Below are 21,737 nucleotides of genomic sequence, written 5' to 3' on the forward strand. Positions count from 1 at the left end.
CCTTTGACGTACAAGCTTTCTCTGGATATTTCTGCTTCCAATCCCAGAAGCATCCTGAGAATGGGAAGTGCAGGATGGCAGGAACAACCTTTCTGGCGGGTTCTGCTGCCAGCTGGCTAGGGACTGGGGTCAAAATCCTGGCCCTAAGAAGTCAATGCAAAGCTCCCCTTGACTTCTGTGGAGTCAGACTTTCACACCAAAGATGGGGCATGGAACATCACAGGGTTCCACCACTTCAGAATATTTTTCATAAAATCTACTTCAAATTCAGCTATCGCTTCAGTTTTATTCAGGTTCTCACCTACCCCAGGATTGCCAGGTCCTACAATTGTATTGTGACTCTCACAATAGCTGCTGTTTTTTCTTAAAGTGTTGGGTCCTAGAGTCACGTGATTACACGAGACTCTCGGGTCTCATTTTAAAAGAAGTATATAGGCCTCATAGCTGCAGAGCAAAAGCTTGAAAACGTCTGAAAATCTCAATAAGCACAAGGCAGACAAAAAGAACCCAACATTCATTTAACTTATTTTAAATTTCATGATTTTCTGGGCGCCAGTCTCATGGTTATTTTTTTAACACTGGAGATTAGCAAAACTGCCATTGCTAAACTATCTGAGCTCCTGGCATTGGGGCAGAGGGCATCGAATTGTTTTGAACCTGTTGGCTTACCCTTAATTTGTGTTATAGACAATTCCTAGGGATATGCAAACACTAAGGGATACAGACATTTCAGAGAGCTGATCTGATTAGCAGCTAATGTTCTAAAATAGCAGAGGCTAAAAATGCCTCTGAAATTTTCCTCTGCATTTATGACATCAATTACTTTTGTAGATTCCAAGTCCAGAAGGGACCACGATGATTCTTTTTAAATGAGACCTGAGACTCTCATGTATTCATGTGACTCCAGGAGCTGGAACTTTAAGAAAAAATTTCAGCTATCGACTCCTGTATAACACAGGCTATAGACCGTTCCCTCCCCCACTCCCCCAATAATTCCTTTTTGAATAAGAACAGATCTTTTTATAAAAATCCAACTGATTTAAAAATTGCCCATGATGGAGACTCCATTACACTTGGTAAATTGTTCCAGTGGTTAACTACCTTCATTGTTAAAAATTTCGCCTTATTTCCTGTCCAAATTTGTCTGGCTTCAAATTCCAGCCATTGAATTGTGTTAGATCTTTGTCCGCTAGACTGAAGACCCCTTATCAAGCATTTGTTCCCCACATAAGTACTTACAGACCGTGATAAAGTCACCCTTTAAATTTATTGGGCCCTATTCTCTTCTTACACCAGTTTATCCCCTCAATTGCAATGGAGTTACTCCTGATTCACCAGTAAGTGACAAGAGAATCAGATTTATTAAGGGTAAGGAAGCATGTAAACGAAGACTCCAGACAGCATTTGTTATAATTTAGTAACTAGCTTATGAATGAAAACCAAGCAGTTCCACTAATTAACTGAATTAAGTGACTGAAAGACACCTTAGGGTTTCTCCCCCCTCCAAGCCGTAGACAATCAATGGAGTATTTAATTAATGTTTAACGAAGTAGCCTGTGCTGCACTGAATCAATTAAGAAGCCATTCCGTTGCTAATAACATTAGCAATTAATGCAGATTTATTCAAGCAAGTTAATGGCAGCAACCTTATTTAAAGATGTTGTTGAAAGACCCAGGTTCCTCGTTCATTACATTCACACGAAGATGGGTACATACCCCTGGGCTGCCTGGTTAATTACATCTGTTTAAGGCACTTTAAGGTAATTTGTCATTTGAAATTTGCATCGGAGCATCTCACAGTAGTTAATGAGAGAGAGAAGTGGTTTCCCCATTTTACAGATGGGTCTTCTGAAAATCCCATGTGGCTCTTCTTTAAACCTTTAAAAATCAGGCCCTTCTTAGAAATCACACACTAAGAATGACACAGTAGGGAACTGATCACAGGTTTTCTACAGCCCAGCGTAGCTACGGATAGTAGCTGTTTCTCGCTTAAAGGCCAGGATATGCCAGACAGGCAAAAACCCACACAGAGAAGAGACATTCCTCTGAGAGTGCAGGGTACACATCCCCTACAGTTGTTATCCCTTAGGGTACATCTGTGCTGCAGTCCAGAGGTGCATTTGAAGCAAGTCTAGATATTCGCAAACCAGTGTGGCTATTGCTAACTGGAATGATTGGATCAGGGAAGCCACAGCAGCATGGCCTAGCTGCCTGAGCACGTACCCAAGATCTTGGGTGGCTAACCTCTGATGCAGCAGCTTCTCTGCTATTTTTAGAGAGCCAGCTTGAAAGCTAAGTCAGGTATGTCCACACCTGCTGCACTCACGTCTCTTGATTGCAGTGTAGAGCAGTGGTTTTCAAACTACAGATCTCGACCCTGGGTCGCAGAATGTCAGGCACTGGGTGGTGGCGGCTCTGGTCAGCACCACCAACCGGGCCATTAAAAGTCCCGTTGGCAGTGCTGCCAGCTAAGGCAGGCTAGTCCCTACCTGTTCGGACACTGTGCTGTGCCCCGGTGGTGCCAGGACAGGCAAGAAGCCTGTCTTAGCACCCCCGCTGCCCTACTGATCAGGAGACACCGGAAGTAAGCCCGCACCCCAACCCCATGCCCCAATCCCCTGCCCCAGCCCTGAGACCCACCCCCAAACCCAGAGCCCCTTCCTGCACACCGAACTCCTCAGGCCTGGCCCCAGCCGTGTCACTCGGGGGAGGGAGTTTGGGGGAAGGGATCCCCCCCCCCGCACTCACTGGCAGTGGCGGAAGTGAAGCAGCCCAGACCCAGCCCGCTCCGCCAGCTCCCAGCCACAGTGCTCAGCCTCCCGCTGTAGGTGAGTACAGGTGGCATCCTTTCCTCAACCTCCCTGCACTCACCGGCGGCGGGAAGTGGAGCACAGTGGCTGGGAGGTGGTGGAGTGGAGCAGGTTGGGGCTGCATTGCTCCACTTCCTGCCACTGCCGGTGCATGCTTGTTGAGGACAGGGGAGTGTGGATAGGGGTCGGAGCAATCAGGGAACAGGGAGGCTGGGTACGGGGTGGGATCCTGGGGGTGATTAGGGACAGGAGTCTCTGGAGGGGGCGGTCAGGGAACAAGGAACAGGGAGGCCAAAGCAAGTTTGATATAACGCGGTCTCACCTATAACATGGTGAGTTTTTTGTTGCCCGAGGACGGCGTTATATCGCGATAGAGGTGTATTTGATCCCAATCTGCTCTCCCTCTGTATCTGGGTTTAGATTTAAAAAACACTCTTTCTTTTGCCCTTTATCCAACTTATCTGTTTAGATTGTAAACTCTTCCAGGTAGGCGAGACTGCCTCTCACAGTCCGTTCAGCAACCAGCATGATAGGACCCAGATCTCAAATGAGGCCAGAACAGGTCAGAACACCAAAACATTTTCAGCGAGAAATTTGTAATGATAAATCTTTGCTCAAAATTTCAGCTGAAAAATGTTGTAGTTTCAAACTGATTTGACAGGATAATTTTCGTTTGGAATCAGTGTTTTGGAGACAAAATGAATTCATTTAGATTTGATTTAGAATGGTGTTTCGGTATTTTTCACAACACAGAAGAAACAAAAATCACTTTACATTGAAATGAAATGAGAATTTTCACTTCTACGTTTTACACTGGAGAATATTTGCTTTTATCAAACTGGACATTTTCCTGGGAAGATTTCAGCTTTGGGACAAAACTGTATTTTCTCGTCAGGAAAACTTTCCACGGGAAATATGTCAACTATCTCTAGTTACAATTTGCAAGGGCAACTATAATAATAAATAGGTGACAGCATTCAAATGTATTGGCTGTGTTATTTATCATATGCTTTTAACTGGGAAAAGAACCATCATGATGTTAAATTCTAGTTTCAAAGTCCACAACAAAGTTGCAAAATAAAAAACTGATCTCAGCTTATTAAAGAAGAAAGTTTGCTCTAGAATCCAGTTCACTGAGCAGTTGTAGGCAGACAGACTTGAAATATGCTTTAAATACGCAATAGGAATTATTTTAGGGAACTTCTATGTCATATGTTATACAGAAGGTCAAACTATATGATCGCAATTGTCCCTTCTCGCCTTGGAATCTATGGATTTATGAAAAACAGAACACTGCAAAACAAGACATTGTTTCATGCTGAGGATGGCTTAGCTGCCCTGGGCAGCTGAAGCAAACTGCAAACAAGCAGTTACTTTATTTGCAAGGCATTTTGTTTTACGTCTCCTAACTCACATGCATTATTTTGCCAGGAAGTTTACTACTTTTCCTGAATTTTCATCAGTTTGCCCTGCATCCCCAAGAGGATCAGAGTCCTCTGTTGAGGGCGAGTGCTGTGATGCTGTGATGACAGCGCATCAAGGCACAAACACTGTAACATTATGATGCAGGATCTATGATCCTTTGGCTATCAGGAAAAATGCACATACATGACAGAGCTAGCAACCAGGAACTCATCAAGCAAACCAGTCAGCATGTTTGAGACTTAGCTGAATTACTTTTTAAAAGTTACTAATAACTGACACTCTAACCTCTAGAGGGGGCAAAAATCCTGAGCCCAAACGCTCACCAACCTGGGGAAGATCGGAACCAGACCCAGTTGCACCCACGTCTATCCCAACCAAACTGACGTCTTGTAAGTGAGTGTGGTCCCATACTCCCCTATGTCAAGATCCTCAGCTGGTGTAAATAGCTCTGGTAGCTAAACTGATTTACACCATCTGAGGATCTGGCCCACAAAGTGAAATTCACCCGTCAGGAGGCCAGCACAATGCCAACACCTGTGTTAATGGCTCTTAAGTGGTATATAGACCTTGTGCTGCTGCTATGCACACATTACAGTTCATCCATAGGTTGTGTCCCTCTGCTGTACTGCCCGCGTGGGTCAATCAGAATACAACCCTGCTCCAATCAAATCAAAACCCACAGCCCTCGATGACTTGAGCAAATGAAGAATGAAAGCAAAGCAGGGCCAGCACACAGGTAACATTTCCTAGGCACTTCTGCAAATCTGTCTTGAGCATCCCCCTTAGCATCAGTGGTATTTGAGGTTATAGCCCCACTGCAGGCCTCCAGCCTATGCATAGCCACCCCCACCCATGTGAGCATGTCTAACATTCCAGCTGGCAGAAGGCAAGAGTGCGCACACAACTGCAAATGCACACAAGCAGTGCCGTCAGTACACTCTGTACTGTAGTATTTTCAACTGAGTGTTTCCACGGTTACAGTGCACTTTAACTTAGCAAGGCTTTTTCTGCTGCTGCTGTGTCAGCACTTGACTATATAAAATCTCCATTCCCAAGCCCCACGTAAAACATCCTTAAGCCATCCTCCGTTCTTCATGGCTCAATGGAATTCTGCATATTGGCAGAAACATCTGGCCTAGCCATTTTTACCTTCCACAAAGCAATGCTCGTTTAATGGTGGAAATCTCCTGCCTGGCATTTATACTTCAATGCCAGCAGCAAGGAGGTAAATTAAAGCCATAATGCTGCAGATGAAGCATCCTAGAACTGAATTAACTGTGCATACAATTTAACTGTAATAGCTTTGTTAATGCCTGTGAAATAATAGCTGATTCCTGTGAACATATGTGTTCAGTTATAATAAACGAGTCCCAATTTGATCTCTCACTACTTTTACACCAGTGCAACCGCAGGGACTTCAATGTAATGTCTCCCAGTGTAGAAAGGCCAGAAGATAGATCAAAATAGCACTGTATCTTATTACTGTGGTTCCCAACTACTGCTACATGTGCTGATATTCTGATACTAAAAGGTTTTGTGGCTAGTACGGCACTGCGGAGCTGAAATTCACTTCTGCATAGAGGGGCCAGAGCAGGGGTAAATTTCACCCTCTGTTTCTCATACTGGAGCGGCCCTTTCACAAGGTTTCATTGCTCATTTTTGCCTCAGTAGCACAGACACTCTTGGCTATTTTGATGCTAAAGCCAATGGGCCAACTTCTTTGGCCTGGGCTCAATTCTTATCTGATGCTGGTGTAAATCAGAAACAGCTCCACTGAAGTGGTGGGCGAGACCAGGCCAAAGAAGCTCAAAATCAGGCCTCATCCTCCTACGATGAGCTTCTCCGTTGAGCCCCAGCATCCTGCCATGATCCACTTCCCAGTCAGCCATGTGAGCTTCACCCTGAAGCAGAGCAGGCACTAACCCTGTTCCCATAGCAGCAGGGTTTGGATCGGGCCTAGTTCCATAGTGAGTTAGGCTCTCCCGGTTCCAATGGCTGCCATTAACAGCTCAGCATTTGCCAATACGGAAAGCGGAGAAATCAAAGCTCCCCCCGTACTTAGACCAATAAATCACCATGGAGACAGGCAGGGTTTGTCATCATGTTGCCTCTTCAATGCCTGACCCACCCCACCCCATTCAGCCAAAATCCTGATACTCGACTTTGCCTGGGTAAGCTTTCAAAACCTGGTAGTTAGGAGATGGAGCTTCTCCCTGCTGCATAGCTCTCTTAACCCCATCTTCCTTCTACATGGTGGGTTGTGATGGCGGCTCAGCACAGGTCAGGATTGGTTATGAGGAGGCACTGCTGCTTCTTCACAACATGGGCTTCTTCTTATGCCCTCCTCCTCATGCTAGCTCATCTCAAGCCCTCTCCCAGATGTTGCTCCCCCGTCTTCCCCCGGGATCACTCCCTCTTCTCACTCCAGAGTGAACTAAGTGATGCAGAAGGATAAGAAAGGCCATACTGGGTCAGACTAATGGTCCACCTAGCCCAGTATCCTGTCTTCTGACAGTGGCCCCTTTCAGATGCTTCAGAGGGAATGAACAGAACAGGGAAATTACTGAGTGATCCCTCCCCTGTCATCCACTTTCAGCATCTGGCAGTCAGAGGCTTAGGGACACCTGGAGCTATTAGCATCTTGGCTAATGGCCACAGATGGACTTAGCCTCCATGAACTTATCTAATTTTTCTTTGAAACCAGTATACTTTTGGCCTTCACAACACTCCATGGTGACGATTCCACAGGTAGACTATGTGTTGTGTGAAGTAGTTTCTTATGGCTATTTAAAACCTGCTGCCTATTCATTCCATTAGGTGACCCCTGGTTCTTATGTTATGTGAAGGGGGTAAATAACACTCCCCTATTCATTTTCTCCAAACCAGTCATGATTTTATAGACTTTTATCATATCCCTTCCTTAGTCATCTCTCTTCTAATCTGAACAGTTCCAGTCTCTTTAATTTTCCGTCATGAGGAAGCTGTTCCATAATCCTAATCATTTTTATTGTCCTTTTCTGTGCCTTTTCCAATTCTAAAATATCTTTTTTGAAATGGGACAACCAGAACTGCATGCAAAATTCATGGTGTGGGCATACCATGGATTTATACAGCGGCATTGTAATATTTTCTGTTTTATCTACTCCTTTACTTGTAGTTCCTAACGTTCTGTCAGGATTCTCACTGCTGCTGCACACTGAGTGGATGTTTTTAGACAACTATCCACAATGACTTCAGGATCTCTCTCTTGAGTAGAAACAGCTAATTTAGGCCTCATCATTCTGAATATATAGTGGGAATATAACTTAATAACCTTGAGCAATTTTGTATCATCTGCAAATTTTACCATTTTGCTGTTTACCCTCTTTTCTAGATCATACATAGACCAATACAGATCCTTGAGGGGACTCTTCTATATACCTCTTTCACTTGTGAAAACTGAGTATTTATTCCTACTGTTTCCTATCTGTTAACCGGTTAGGGGGCCATGGAAGGACCTTCCCTCTCATTCCATGACTACTTAGTTTGCTCAAGAGCCTTTGGTGGGGTACCTGGTCAAAACTTTCTGAAAGTCCAAATACACTATCTTGATTGGACCACCCTACTCCATATGCTTGATGACCCCCTCAAAGAATTCTAGTAGATTGGTGAGGAATGATTTCCTGTTACAAAAACCAGGTTGATTCTTCCCTAACAAATTATGTTCATCTATGTATCTGACAATTCTGTTCTTTACTATAATTTCAATCAATTTCCCCAGTACTGAAGTCAGGCTTGCTGGCTTGTAATTGCCAGGATCACATCTGGAGCCCTTTTTAGAAATTAACCTCACATTAGCCATCCTCCAGTCATTTGGTACAGAAGCTGGTTTAAATGATAGGTGACAAAACACAGTTAGTAGTTCTGCAATTTCACATTTGAGTTCCTTTATAGCTCTTGGATGAATACCATCGAGTCCTGATGACTTATTGCTGTTTAATTTATCAATTTGTTCCAAAATCTCCTCTAATGACATGTCAAGATGGGACGGTTCCTCAGATTTGTCACCTAAAAAGAATGGCTCAGGTTTGGGAATCTCCCTCAAATCCTCAACCATGAAGACCAAAGCAAAAATTCATTTAGTTTCTTTACAATGGCCTTATCATTCTTGAGTGCTCTTTTAGCATCTTGATTGTCCAATGTCCCTACTGGTTGTTTAGCTGGCTTCCAGCTTCTGATGTACTTTAAAAAAATTTGCTATTACTTTTTGAGTCTTTGGCTAACTGTTCTTCAAATTCTGTTTTGGCCTTCCTAATTATATTTTTACACTTCACTTGCCAAAATTTATGCTCCTTTCTATTTTCCTCACTAGGATTTAACTTTCACTTTTTAAAAGGATGCCTTTTTGCCTCTCTGCTTCTTTTACTTTGTTGTTTAGCCACTGTCATAAACAGATAGCTAAGGGTTAATGTCTCTTTCACCTGGAAAGAAGTAACCTGAAACACCTGACCAGAGGACCAATCAGGAAACAAGACTTTTTCAAATCTGGGTGGAGGGAAGTTTGTGTGTGAGTCCTTTGTTCTTTGTCTTGAGCCTGTCTCTCTCTCAGCTATGAGAGGATTTCTGTTTCCTGCCTTTCTAATCTCCTGTTTCCCAGTTGTAAGTACAAAAAGATAGGTTGTTTTTTTTTATTTACATGTGTGTAGTTGCTGGAGTGTTTTGAATTGTATTCTTTTTGAATAAGGCTGTTTATTCATATTTCTTATAAGCAATTGACCCTGTATTTGTCACCTTAATACAGAGAGACCATTTTTATGTATTTTTCTTTCTTTTTACATAAAGCTTTCTTTTTAAGACCTTTTGGAGTTTTTCTTTAGTGGGGAACTCCAGGGAATTGAGTCTGTGCTCACCAGGGAATTGGTGGGAGGAAGAAGTCAGGGGGAAATCTGTGTGTGTTAGATTTACTAGCCTGACTTTGCATACCCTCTGGGTGAAGAGGGAAGTACTTCTGTTTCCAGGACTGAAAATAGAGAGGGTGGAATCCCTCTGTTTAGATTCACGGAGCTTGCTTCTGTGTATCTCTTCAGGAACCCAGGGAGAAAATACCTGGAGGGGGGGAAGGGAAATGGTTTATTTCCCTTTGTTGTGAGACTCAAGGGATTTGGGTCTTGAGGTCCCCAGGGAAGGTTTTTGAGGGGACCAGAGTGCCCCAAAACACTCTAATTTTTTGGGTGGTGGCAGCTTTACCAGGTCCAAGCTGGTAACTAAGCTTGGAGGTTTTCATGCTAACCCCCATATTTTGGACGCTAAGGTCCAAATCTGGGACTAGGTTATGACAGCCACAGTATGCAATTTTTGGTTCTCTTACTATCTTTTTTAATTTAGGGTATACATTTAAACTTAGCCTCTGTTATGGTGTCTTTAAAAAGTTTGCATGCAGCTTGCAGAGATTTCACTTTTGGCACTGTACCTTTTAATTTCTGTTTAACTAACTTCCTCATTTTTGTACTGACCTCTTCTTTGAAAGCTGGTCTCTCTCCCCAACAGAAGTTGGTCCAATAAGATATGACCTCACTTGTGTGTCTAATATCCTGACACCAACACAGCTATACCAACACTGCATCTCACATCAGTTCTCATCCTGCTGTCCATTAGTTGTTAGAGCTTGTCTTAAACCCTGAAGCAAGAGGCTGAAGAGCCCTTCCAAAACATTTTATCACAAATTATCCTATCTCTGGATAGCCTTGATGTCCATATCAATTGATGGATAGGGTATGTCTGAGACAGAAAGAAGTGAAATGTTCTTTTTCATTAATCCTTGGAATTTAACCAGGCTGGATTGTTGGACTCTGTCACCCTGCTGTCATCCACTGAAACAAGAACTGAAACACATTTGTAATACAAGGCTGCCACCTCCTGGTTACTGTGAGGAACACACGTCAGAAACCAGTACGCTAAAAGCTGTCACCTGCTAAACAAAAAGCAAAGGCACAAAATGAACTCAAACTAGCTATGGGAATAAAGGGAAACAAGAAGACTTTTTATGAATACATTAGAAGCAAGAGGAAGACTAAGGACAGGGTAGGCCCACTGCTCAATGAAGAGGGGGTAACAGTAACGGGAGACTTGGAAATGGCAGAGATGCTTAATGACTTCTTTGTTTCGGTCTTCACTGAGAAGTCTGAAGGAATGTCTAGTATAGTGAATGCTTACGGGAAGAGGGTAGGTTTAGAAGAGAAAATAAGGAAAGAGCAAGTAAAAAATCACTTAGAAAAGTTAGATGCCTGCAAGTCACCAGGGCCTGATGAAATGCATCCTAGAATACTCAAGGAGTTAATAGAGGAGGTATCTGAGCCTCTAGCTATTATCTTTGGGAAATCATGGGAGACGGGGGAGATTCCAGAAGACTGGAAGGGGGCAAATATAGTGCCCATCTATAAAAAGGGAAATAAAAACAACCCAGGAAACTACAGACCAGTTAGTTTAACTTCTGTGCCAGGGAAGATAATGGAGCAGGTAATCAAAGAAATCATCTGCAAACACTTGGAAGGTGGTAAGGTGATAGGGAATAGCCAGCATGGATTTGTAAAGAACAAATCATGTCAAACTAACCTGATAGCATTCTTTGATAGGATAACGAGCCTTGTGGATAAGGGAGAAGCGGTGGATGTGATATACCTAGACTTTAGTAAGGCATTTGATACAGTTTCGCATGATATTCTTATAGATAAGCTAGGAAAGTACAATTTAGATGGGGCTACTATAAGGTGGGTGCATAACTGGCTGTATAATCGTACTCAGAGAGTAGTTGTTAATGGCTCCCAATCCTGCTGGAAAGGTATAACAAGTGGGGTTCCGCAGGGGTCTGTTTTGGGACCGGTTCTGTTCAATATCTTCATCAACGATTTAGATGTTGGCATAGAAAGTACGCTTATTAAGTTTGCGGACGATACCAAACTGGGAGGGATTGCAACTGCTCTGGAGGACAGGGTCAAAATTCAAAATGATCTGGACAAATTGGAGAAATGGTCTGAGGTAAACAGGATGAAGTTCAATAAAGATAAATGCAAAGTGCTCCACTTAGGAAGGAACAATCAGTTTCACACATACAGAATGGGAAGAGACTGTCTAGGAAGGAGTATGGCAGAAAGAGATCTAGGGGTCATAGTGGACCACAAGCTTAATATGAGTCAACAGTGTGATACTGTTGCAAAAAAAGCAAACATGATTCTGGGATGCATTAACAGGTGTGTTGTAAACAAGACACGAGAAGTCATTCTTCCGCTTTACTCTGCGCTGGTTAGGCCTCAACTGGAGTATTGTGTCCAGTTCTGGGCACCACATTTCAAGAAAGATGTGGAGAAATTGGAGAGGGTCCAGAGAAGAGCAACAAGAATGATTAAAGGTCTTGAGAACATAACCTATGAAGGAAGGCTGAAGGAATTGGGTTTGTTTAGTTTGGAAAAAAGAGAAGACTGAGAGGGGACATGATAGCAGTTTTCAGGTATCTAAAAGGGTGTCATCAGGAGGAGGGAGAAAACTTGTTCACCTTAGCCTCCAATGATAGAACAAGAAGCAATGGGCTTAAACTGCAGCAAGGGAGATTTAGGTTGGACATTAGGAAAAAGTTCCTAACTGTCAGGGTAGTTAAACACTGGAATAGATTGCCTAGGGAAGTTGTGGAATCTCCATCGCTGGAGATATTTAAGAGTAGGTTAGATAAATGTCTATCAGGGATGGTCTAGACAGTATTTGGTCCTGCCATGAGGGCAGGGGACTGGACTCGATGACTTCTCGAGGTCCCTTCAAGTCCTAGAGTCTATGAGTCTATGAGGTCTGACTGTCAAACCCACAGGAGCTGGGCCAGGCCCTAACCAGACACTCCTCCAAAACCCTGAAGAAACCCACCCTATGAAAGATGCTCTTCCTCTGAGTAAGATTAGAGATTTTTGCTACAATTCTCTTCTGGCCAGTGAGTTGATGCTTCTGGAAACATACTAGGACCCAAGAAGTTTAAAGCTAAGTAAACCCCCAAGCTGCCTGTGACCCTGAATTCCAGCTAAAGAATGGGAAACACACCCTGAATTGTCTTCCTGGCTGAAAACAGCGAGCCCTGCTGTGTGATCTGGAGCAAAACCAAGACCCCAAAGGGCAGGCCTTGGGGCTCAATTAAGAAAGAGTGGCACAGACCCACTCAAAGCTGTGACTTCTCCTTCTCCTAACCTGGGGAACCAGCGGCCAGTTCTGAACCCAGAACCCAAAGAAGAGGGAAACTTCCCTGGACAAAGACACGAAGTTGCCATAGACTGATGACAAAATCTCAGATTTAAGCTAATTTTACTAAGCTTTAAACAGGTCTCTCTGGTTATGAGCTTAGACATTGTTAATTTTACATAGTTTTTTTTGCTAATTACAACCTTTTTTAATATTTAGATTACATAATTACATAGCTAATCATTTGCAAATTTTATGTTGCTTAGACATAAGCTAGTTTTACTAAGATCTGAAATCTCTCTGGTTCTGATCTTAAACTGTGCTAGTTAAGGAGAGTCATGGAATCCCAGAAATGTGGGGATGGAAGGGATCTCTAGAGGTCATTTAGGCCAGCCTCCTATGCTGAGGCAGGACCAGGTTATATCTAGACCATCTGTGATGGGTGTTTTTCTAACCTATTCTTAAAAACCTCCAATGACTAGGATTTTACAGCCTTTCTTGGAGGCCTATTCCAGTGCTTAACTATCCTTAGTTAGAAAGTTTTTTCCTAATATCTAATCTAACAGCTGCTTTTCTGGTATTGTCCCTTACTGTCATAAGATCAATTAAATTACCTAGGTTAAGTGGAAAAACTATAAATGCCTTCAAACCATCCTGTTTATTTCTGAAAGAAAAATCTTTCCCAGACAAAAGAGATGGTTTTCTGCAGAATAAGAGAAGTGGACCCCTAAACTGGATCCCCACCTACACCTCTTTGGCTTAAACCAATTACGTATCAGTTTGCCACTGATGGGAGCAAGGTGTTATCTAGTTGAAAACCAGTGAATTCCTGTTAAATAACTTCCTTTACCTGTAAATATATGTCCTGTATTAGACTGACACGAGAGTCCACTTCAGTTAGAATATAAGCGTGTGTGTTTTAATTGAGAGCACCTGTGTGAATCTTACAAGGTCAACATGTTCAATATCTTAGTTGTCTTTGTGTGCTAATTCTTGTGAGAAGTTCCATTACTTGACTGTGATTAATGATAACCACTCGATAGCATTCATCACTGTTAAGCTTGGGATAATGGAAAAGTGACCGTTCTAGATAAGGTGACCAGACAGCAAGTGTGAAAAATCAGGACAGAGGGTGGGGGGCAATAGGAACCTATATAAGAAAAAGACCCAAAAATTGGGACTGTCCCTATAAAATTTGGACATGTGGTCACCCTAGTTCTAAAACACAGGAAAGACTGAATCAAGCAGGGCCAAACTCTACTCTTAAGTAAATCCAGAGTGACTCCATTGAAGTTGGTAAGGCTACTCCTGTGTTCAGATCAGAATCATGCCTGTAGCCTCTATAAAGATAGAATCATAGGGCTGAAAGTCTGGAAAGGACCTTGAGAAGTCATCTAGTACAGCCTCTTGTATTCAAGGCAGGAGTAAGTATTATCTAGACCATCCTTGACAGGTGTTTGTCTAACCTGCTCTTGAAAATCCCCAAAGATTGAGATTTATCAATTTATTCTAGTGCTGAACCACCCTGACAGTTAGAAAGATTTTCCGAATGTCCAACCTAAACGGCCCTTGATGCAATTTAAGCCCATTGCTTCTTGTCCCATCCTCAGAGGTTAAGGAGAAATTTTTTTCTCCCTCCTCATTGTAACAACCTTTTCTGTACTTGCTTGAAGAATTGTCCCTCACCTCAGTCTTCTCTTCTCCAGACTAAACAAACCTAATATTTTCCATCTTCCCTCATAGCTCATGTTTTTTAGACCTTTAATCATTTTTGTTGCTCTTCTCTGAACTTCCTCCACTTTGTCCACATCTTTCCTGAAATGTGGTGCCCAGAACTGGACACAATACTTGACTTGAGGCCTAATCAGTGTGGAGTAGAATGGAAGAATTACTTCTTGTGTCTTGCTTACAACACTCCTGCTAATACAGTAACTCCTCCTTTAAATCTGTAGTTATGTTCCTGAAAAATGTGACTTTAAGTGAAACGATGTTAAGCAAATCCAATTTCCCCATAAGAATTAAAGTAAATGGGGGCGGGGGTTAGGTCCCAGGGCAGCTTCCCCTACTCTGCAAGCGCCAGGGGCAGGGGGCTCAACTCTCAGCCTGCCCACTCTACATCTTCCCCCAAACTCCTACCCTTGACCCGCTCTTCTCCCGCCCCACCTCCTCCCCCTTTACTTCACATGTTGCATCCTGGCTCCTCCTCTCTCCTTCCCCTCCCTTCTAAATGCAACCAGCCAGCTGATTGCCTCGTTCAGGAGGCAGGGGAGGGAGGGGGGAGGCACATCGAGTCCTCGCTCCTCCCCCCTCCCTCCTGCCTCTTCAACGCCGCAAGCCAGCCGATTGCTGCAGGCAGGAGGCGGAGGGAGGAGGGGAAGGTGCTGATCCGTGGAGTCTGCCAGCAGGCAGGAGGCACTGTGTGGGGGGAGGGGGCTTGGAGAGGCTGCCAGCTGTGGAGAAATCAGGCAGCCAAACAATGTAAGAGTGGAGCATTGCACAACTTTAAATGAGCATGTTCCCTAATTGATCAGCAATGAAACAACATTAAGCAGGACGACTTTAAGTGATGAGTTACGGTATGTCCCAGAATGATGTTTGCTTTTTTTGCAACATTGTTACACTATTAGCTCATATTTAGCTTGTGAACCACTGTGACCCCAGATCCCTTTCTGCCAAACTCCTTCTCATTTTGTATGTGTGCAACTGATTGTTCCTTCCTAAGTCGAGTTCTTTGCATAGAATTTCATCTTATTTACTTCCGGCCATTTCTCCAGTTTGTATAGATCATTTTGAATTTTAATCCTATCTGCCAAAGCAGTTGCAACCCCTCCCAGCTTGGTATTGTCCGCAAACTTTATAAAAGTGTACTCTCTATGCCATGATCTAAATAATTGATGAAGATATTGAAAAGAACCGGACCCAGAACTGATCCCTGCAGGACCCCCACTCATTATGCCCTTCCAGCTTGACTATGAACCACTGATAGGGTGACCAGATGTCTCAATTTTATAGGCACAGTCCTGATATTTGGGGCTTTATTTTTATATGGGATCCTATTACCCCCCATCCCTGTCCTGATTTTTCACACTTGCTAGCTGGTCACCCTAACCACTGATAAGTACTGCGTGGGAATGGTTTTCCAGCCAGTTACACACTACCTTATAGAAGCTTCATTTGGGTTGTATTTCCCTAGTTATTTTATCAGAAGGTCATGCAAGACATTATGAAAAGCCTTATGAAAGCCAAGATATACCACAGATATCAGTTCCCCCCAGCCACAAGGCTTGTTACCCTATCAAAGAAAGCGGTTAGGTTGGTTTGACGTGATTCGTTCTTGACAAATTCATGCTGTTGCTTATCACCTTATTATCTTCTAGGCAGAGATGACCCGTGCATGCTCATAATGAGGGAGCACAATCCCAGAACACTTTGAGTCGCTACCCCCAGACAGGCAGCCACCCCCCTGCACTCCCTCCCCCGGAAAGCAGCACACACACACCCCTTGAAAGATGTGACCACTCCATGCAGCTCCCAGCTGTTCATCCTGCCTCTGCCTCTCCCTGTCCAGTCCAACTCCATTCAGCTGCCCCACAGGGAGTGGGTCGGGCGCACCATGTGATGATCAACCTGGAGGGGGGTATGTAACCCTGCATGCTTCACCCCACCCCCCGGTCACCTCTGCTTCTAGGTGTTTGTAAACTGATTGTCTTTCAAGTTTTACCTAATGGAAAATTGTTGTAGCAGATTCCGTATTAGGCATATTAGCACATCTCTATGGCTCCACAGAGCACGGTGGCAATACTAATATTTCCATTGTATGTCAAGCACGGAAGATTTTAAGGGTACGTCTACACTACAAACCAAAGAAAAACCTGCGGCTGGCAGCAGCTGACTTGGGCTCGTGAGGGTCATGCTGCAGGGTCATTTCATTGCTGTGCAGACTTACGGGGTTTGGACTAGAGCCGGAGCTCTGGGACCCTCACACCCTGAAGGATCCTAGAGTCTGGGCTCCAGCCCCAGTCCGGAAGCCCACACAGGAATGAAACAGCCCCGCAGCACAAGCCCCATGAACCTGAGTTGGCTCGCACGGGCCAGCCACGGGTTTTTCTTTGCTGTGTGGATATACCTAAAAGGCAGCACATCCTTAGGAGTGAAGATGGTTCATGATCTGGCCCAGCACTTACATACGTGCTGTGACAGGGTCTAGCCAGATGGCTACAGGAAAGTGTTAGAAGGCAGAGATATTAGTCCCAGATTAAGTAGATCCCGTTTCCCTAAGTAAGGTAACAGGGGCAGTTCCAGAACAAGCAGGAACCTTGTTGGAACCAATTCAAGCAGGCTAATTAGGACACCTGGAGCCAATTAAGAAGAAACTGGTAGAATCAGTTAAGACAGGCTGGTTAATCAGGGCACCTGAGTTTAAAAAAGACCTCACTTCAGTTTGCAGCATGAGTGCGAGGGGCTGGGGGCAAGAGGCACTCGGAGCTGAGAGTGGGGAGGTGTATTGCTGGAGGACTGAGGAGTACAAGCATTATCTGACACCAGAAGAAATGTCCTGTGGTGAGGATAAAGAAGGTGTTGGGAGGAAGCCATAGGGAAGTAGCCAGAGAGTTGTACCAGGAGGCACTCTAGACAGCTGCAATCCATAGGGCCATGGTAGAGGGCGGGCCCGGGTTCCCCTCAAACCTCCCAACTCCTGATCAGACACAGGAGGAATTAACCTGGACTGTGGGTTCTATCAGAAGGGAAGGTCTCTGGGCTGTTTCCTGACCCACATGGTAAATCTCTGAGGCAAACATATCCGCCAATAAGTGCAGGACCCACCAAGATAGAGGAGGAACTTTGTCACAGTGCATAAAGTAAAGCCCTCAAGTATCCCCATTGAAACCAATGCTCTGCCAGATTGGGGCCTTAGAGGATGGCATGGCGGATTAGCCCTCAGCAGGTCACCGCGCCGTCACTGGACTAGAATGGAAATCGTTGCCGACAATACATTAGAAAGGCAATGGGAGTGGAGGGTCCACCACAGCGGGTCACTGGCTGCAGAGAGGTGGGGGATTGCCCTGCAGGACCCCACCCCAAGGGACACGGACTCTGCACCCAACCCTGCCACAGCATAAGAGTTAGGCCTGCCCCAGAAACACCCTGGGGTCCTGCTACTCCCCGTCGGGCATGCTGCAATAGCAAGTGAGGGTCTAGCACACAGGCCCAGCCCTGTCCCCCAGTCCAGGTGTGGGGCGGGCAGGCTCGGAACAGCAGGATCCAAGAGTGGAGGGGCTTAGCATGGGAGGGTCCAGGTGTGGGGTGAGAGGGTTCTGTGAGGGGCAATCTGGGTGCAGGCAGCTTGATGGGGAGTCTGGGAGCAGGGGAGATCTGGATGCACAAGAGCTCATTGGGGTGGTTCTGTGTGCAGGGAGAATGGGACTGTGGGGTGGGGGATTGAGCGGATGGGGGGGCAGCTCCCTGTACAATGGCCATTGATGATGGAGCCATTCCTTGCCACTAGACACTGATGCGTTCGTCTACTGGTAACCATGTGTAACCCCGCTGGAGTTTAGCGAGCATCGCCCCTTTAAATCTTTGTGCTGAGGGCAGGAAGGGCTGATTGTTCCGGGAAGAGGAAGTGCTGTTTTGGGGGAGAGGGAGCAGGGAGAGTGACAGGGGGTATGTGTCTGGAGCTTCAGCGAGCAGAGCTGCAGCACGCAGGCCCTCACGGAGTACGTCTACACTACAAACCCAAGTCCATCTACATTACAGCCGCTGCAGCATTTAGTGCAGTGGGGCATGTCCACACTCTTCTATCGGCGTGAGCATCCTCACCAGGGGTGCTTCCACTGACCTAAGAGGGGCAATGGCAGCTAGGATCAGGGTCTGAAGCCCCTTGCTTCCTCCCTATCCACAAGGCTTGTTACCCTGTCAAAGAAAGCAGTTAGGTTGGTTTGACGTGATTCGTTCTTGACAAATCCAGGGTGACTGTTACTTATCACCGTTTGTGGTGACAGGGACACCATCATAGGGCCTAACCACACCAGCCACACACCTTCAGCGGCTCATCCACCTGCACATCCACCAATGTGATATATGCCATCATGTGCCAGCAATGCCCCTCTGCCATGTGCATTGGACAAACTGGACAGTCTCTATGTAAAAGAATAAATGGACACAAATCTGACATCAGGAATTACAACATTCAAAAACCAGTCAGAGAGCACTTCAGTCTCCCTGATCACTCAATAACAGACCTAAAAGTGGCAATTTTTCAACAAAACACTTCAAGAACAGACTCCAACGAGAAACTGCAGAACTGGAATTAATTTGCAAACTGGACACCATCAAATTAGGCCTGAATAAAGACTGGGAGTGGATGGGTCATTACAAAACCTAAACCTAATTTCCCCCATACTAATTTCCCCCTACTATTACTCACACCTTCTTGTTAACTGTTTGAAATGGGCCACCTGCATTACCACGACAAAAGTGATTTTTCCTCTCTTGGTATTCTACTGTTAATTGAATTGTCTCGTTAGCATTGACTCCACACTTGGTAAGGCAACTCCCATCTTTTCATGTACTGTGTATTTATATCTGCTACTGCATTTTCCACTCCATGCATCTGATGAAGTGGGTTTTAGCCCACAGAAGCTTGTGCCCAAATAAACTTGTTAGTGTCTAAGGTCCCACAAGGTCTCCTCGTTGTTATCACCTATGATCTTCTAGGCACAGATGACCTGTGTCTGCTGATCAGGAGGGGACACAACCCCAGAACAGCTGGAGTCACAACCCCCACAGGCAGTCCCCCCTCCTGGAAAGCAGCGACCCCTTCCTGCAGCTTCCAGCTGTTCCTCCTGCCTCTGCCACTCCCTGCCTGGCTCTCTCGCTCAGCTAACCTCAGGGAGGGGATCTGGCCACACAGAATCATAGAATATTAGGTTTGGAAGACATATCAGGAGGTCATCTAGTCCAGCCCCCAGCTCAAGGCAGGACCAACACCAACTAAATCATCCCAGCAAACGCCTTGTCAAGCTGGGCCTTAAAAATCTCTAAGATTCCACCACCTCCCTAAGTAACCCATTCCAGTGCTTCACCACCCTCCTAGTGAAATAGTGATTCCTAATATCCAACCTAAACCTCCCCCACTGCAACTTGAGACCATTACTCATTGTTCTGTCATCTGGTACCACTGAGAACAGTCTATATCCATCCTCTTTGGATCCCCCTTTCAAATAGTTGAAGGCTTCTACTGAATCCCCCCTCATTCTTTTCTGCAGACTAAATAAGCCCACTTCCCTCAGCCTCTCCTCATAAATCATGTGCCCCAACCCCTAATCATTTTCATTGCCCTCCACTGGACTCTCCTCAATTTGTCCACATCCTTTCTGTAGTTGGGGACCCAAAACTGGACACAATACTCCAGGTGTGGCCTCATCAGTGCCAAATAGAGGGGAATAATCACTTCCCTTGATCTGTTGGCAGTGCTCCTACTAACGCAGCCCAATATGCCATTAGCCTTCTTGGCACGCACTATGTGACACCCCCGCACCAATGTGTTGCCTCTGCTTCTAGGTGTTTGCAAATGGATTGTCTTTAAATTTTGCCTAACAGAAAACTATTGTAAAGAAGGCTTTAGACCTATACAAAACACACACAGACTAGCCTATGTAAAAAGTTCACATTTTATACCAGAGATAAGGGGGCTATTTTTTTCCCACCACAGACACTTTTTTTTCTTTCCTAATATTTTTTCAATCTAAACATTGTTAAACCAAGGAATTCTTCAACAAATAAACTTTTAAAACATCAATCAAAGGGAACATGCCTGTAGATTTCTTTATTTACAGCATTTATGTCAATCTAGTTTTGTATCAGGAGTTAAATTACTTTTAGCCTTGTTCTTTAAAAATGGTAAAAAGATGACCTCATAAAAGCTTTGGCTAACCTTTATCTTAGAGTTGTCAAGCGATTAAAAAATTAATCACGATTAATCGCGCAGTTAATTACACTGTTAAACAATAAAAGAATACCATGTACTTACATATTTTTGGATGTTTTCTACATTTTCAAATATATTGATTTCAGTTACAACACAACAAAGAGGCCTGTGGCACCCTATAGACTAACAGATGCATTGGAGCATAAGCTTTTGTGGGTGAATACCCACTTTGTCAGACGCATGCATATTCACCCACAAAAGCTTATGCTCCAATACATTTGTTAGTCTATACGGTGCCTCAGGACTCTTTGTTGCTTTTTACAGATCCAGACTAACACAGCTACCCCTCTGATACCAATTACAACACAGAATACAAAGGGTACAGTGCTCACTTTATATGTATTTTTTATTACAAATATTTGCACTGTAAAAAACAAAAGAAATAGTATATTTCAATTCACCTAAGACAAGTACTGCAGTGCAATCTCTTTATCATGAAAGTTGAACTTAAATGTAGAATTATGTACCAAAAAAAAACTGCATTCAATAAAAAAGCTGCCCCACCCCAGCACCAGTGGGTGCCCAAGAGCCACCCCCCCTTCAGAGCAGCAGCTGCTCCCCCAGAGCCCCCAGAACACCAGAGATTTAGTCAGGGGTATATAGTACAAGTCATGGACAGGTCACGGGGCCATCAATTTTTGTTTATTGCCCATGACCTGTCAATGACTTTAACTAAAAATACCTATGACTACATCTTAGCCTCAATTATGACCAGCTAGGCTGACCGCTAGCATAACATGGACATATCCAGGGGCACCTAATTCCCTGTGAAATGGGTGTCTGTGAAAAAACAGCCCAGGCTCGTGTTGCAGGCGGACGCTGCAAATTATCAGGAAGAAGGGCCCAGTCCTATACTTATTAACACCCACTGCAGTGTTGCCCTTGGCTCTGAAGGGAGCAGGATATGGTCCTAAGTGCAGGGGTGGAGGGCAGAGAATTGTGACTTACTGACTCCCAGGACAAAGATGGCAAAGATTCCAATCACCTGCCAGAGGCGTAGCCCCCAGAAAACCACGGTCTCAGAAGTGACAGGGTCCGGTTTCTTTTTGGGGGGTTCAGTGGTGGCCTGGAGGAGGGAGAAGAGCGGTTAATGACTTGCAAATGTCACTGTTACACAGCAGAAACCCTTCAGTGACGGAGTAAGACAGGTCCCCCACCCGCAGCACTGAAACCCATGGGCCTCACCCATGGAGCTGCATCGCCCAGTGATCGAGAACTCCTTAAATCAACGCATGGAGGCTAGCTTGCAAGGCGCAGCACTGTGGGCTTCATTGAGTGTGCGGGCAGTGTTGCCAACTCTCATGATTTTACAGCAAGTC

General features: G+C 44.7%; 1 protein-coding gene across 1 annotated transcript in view; it reads right to left on the reverse strand.

Annotated features, from left to right (window-relative positions):
- The window catches only part of TMIE (transmembrane inner ear), a 73,072-nt gene that overhangs the window by 21,414 nt on the left and 29,921 nt on the right, over positions 1–21,737 (reverse strand). The window contains exon 2 of the mRNA XM_030554180.1: positions 21,367–21,484. Within this exon, the coding sequence (XP_030410040.1) occupies positions 21,367–21,484 (118 nt within the window). The remainder of the gene's footprint in view (positions 1–21,366; positions 21,485–21,737) is intronic.

The sequence above is a fragment of the Gopherus evgoodei genome, chromosome 2, assembly GCF_007399415.2.
Source record: "Gopherus evgoodei ecotype Sinaloan lineage chromosome 2, rGopEvg1_v1.p, whole genome shotgun sequence".
NCBI lineage: Eukaryota > Metazoa > Chordata > Testudines > Testudinidae > Gopherus > Gopherus evgoodei.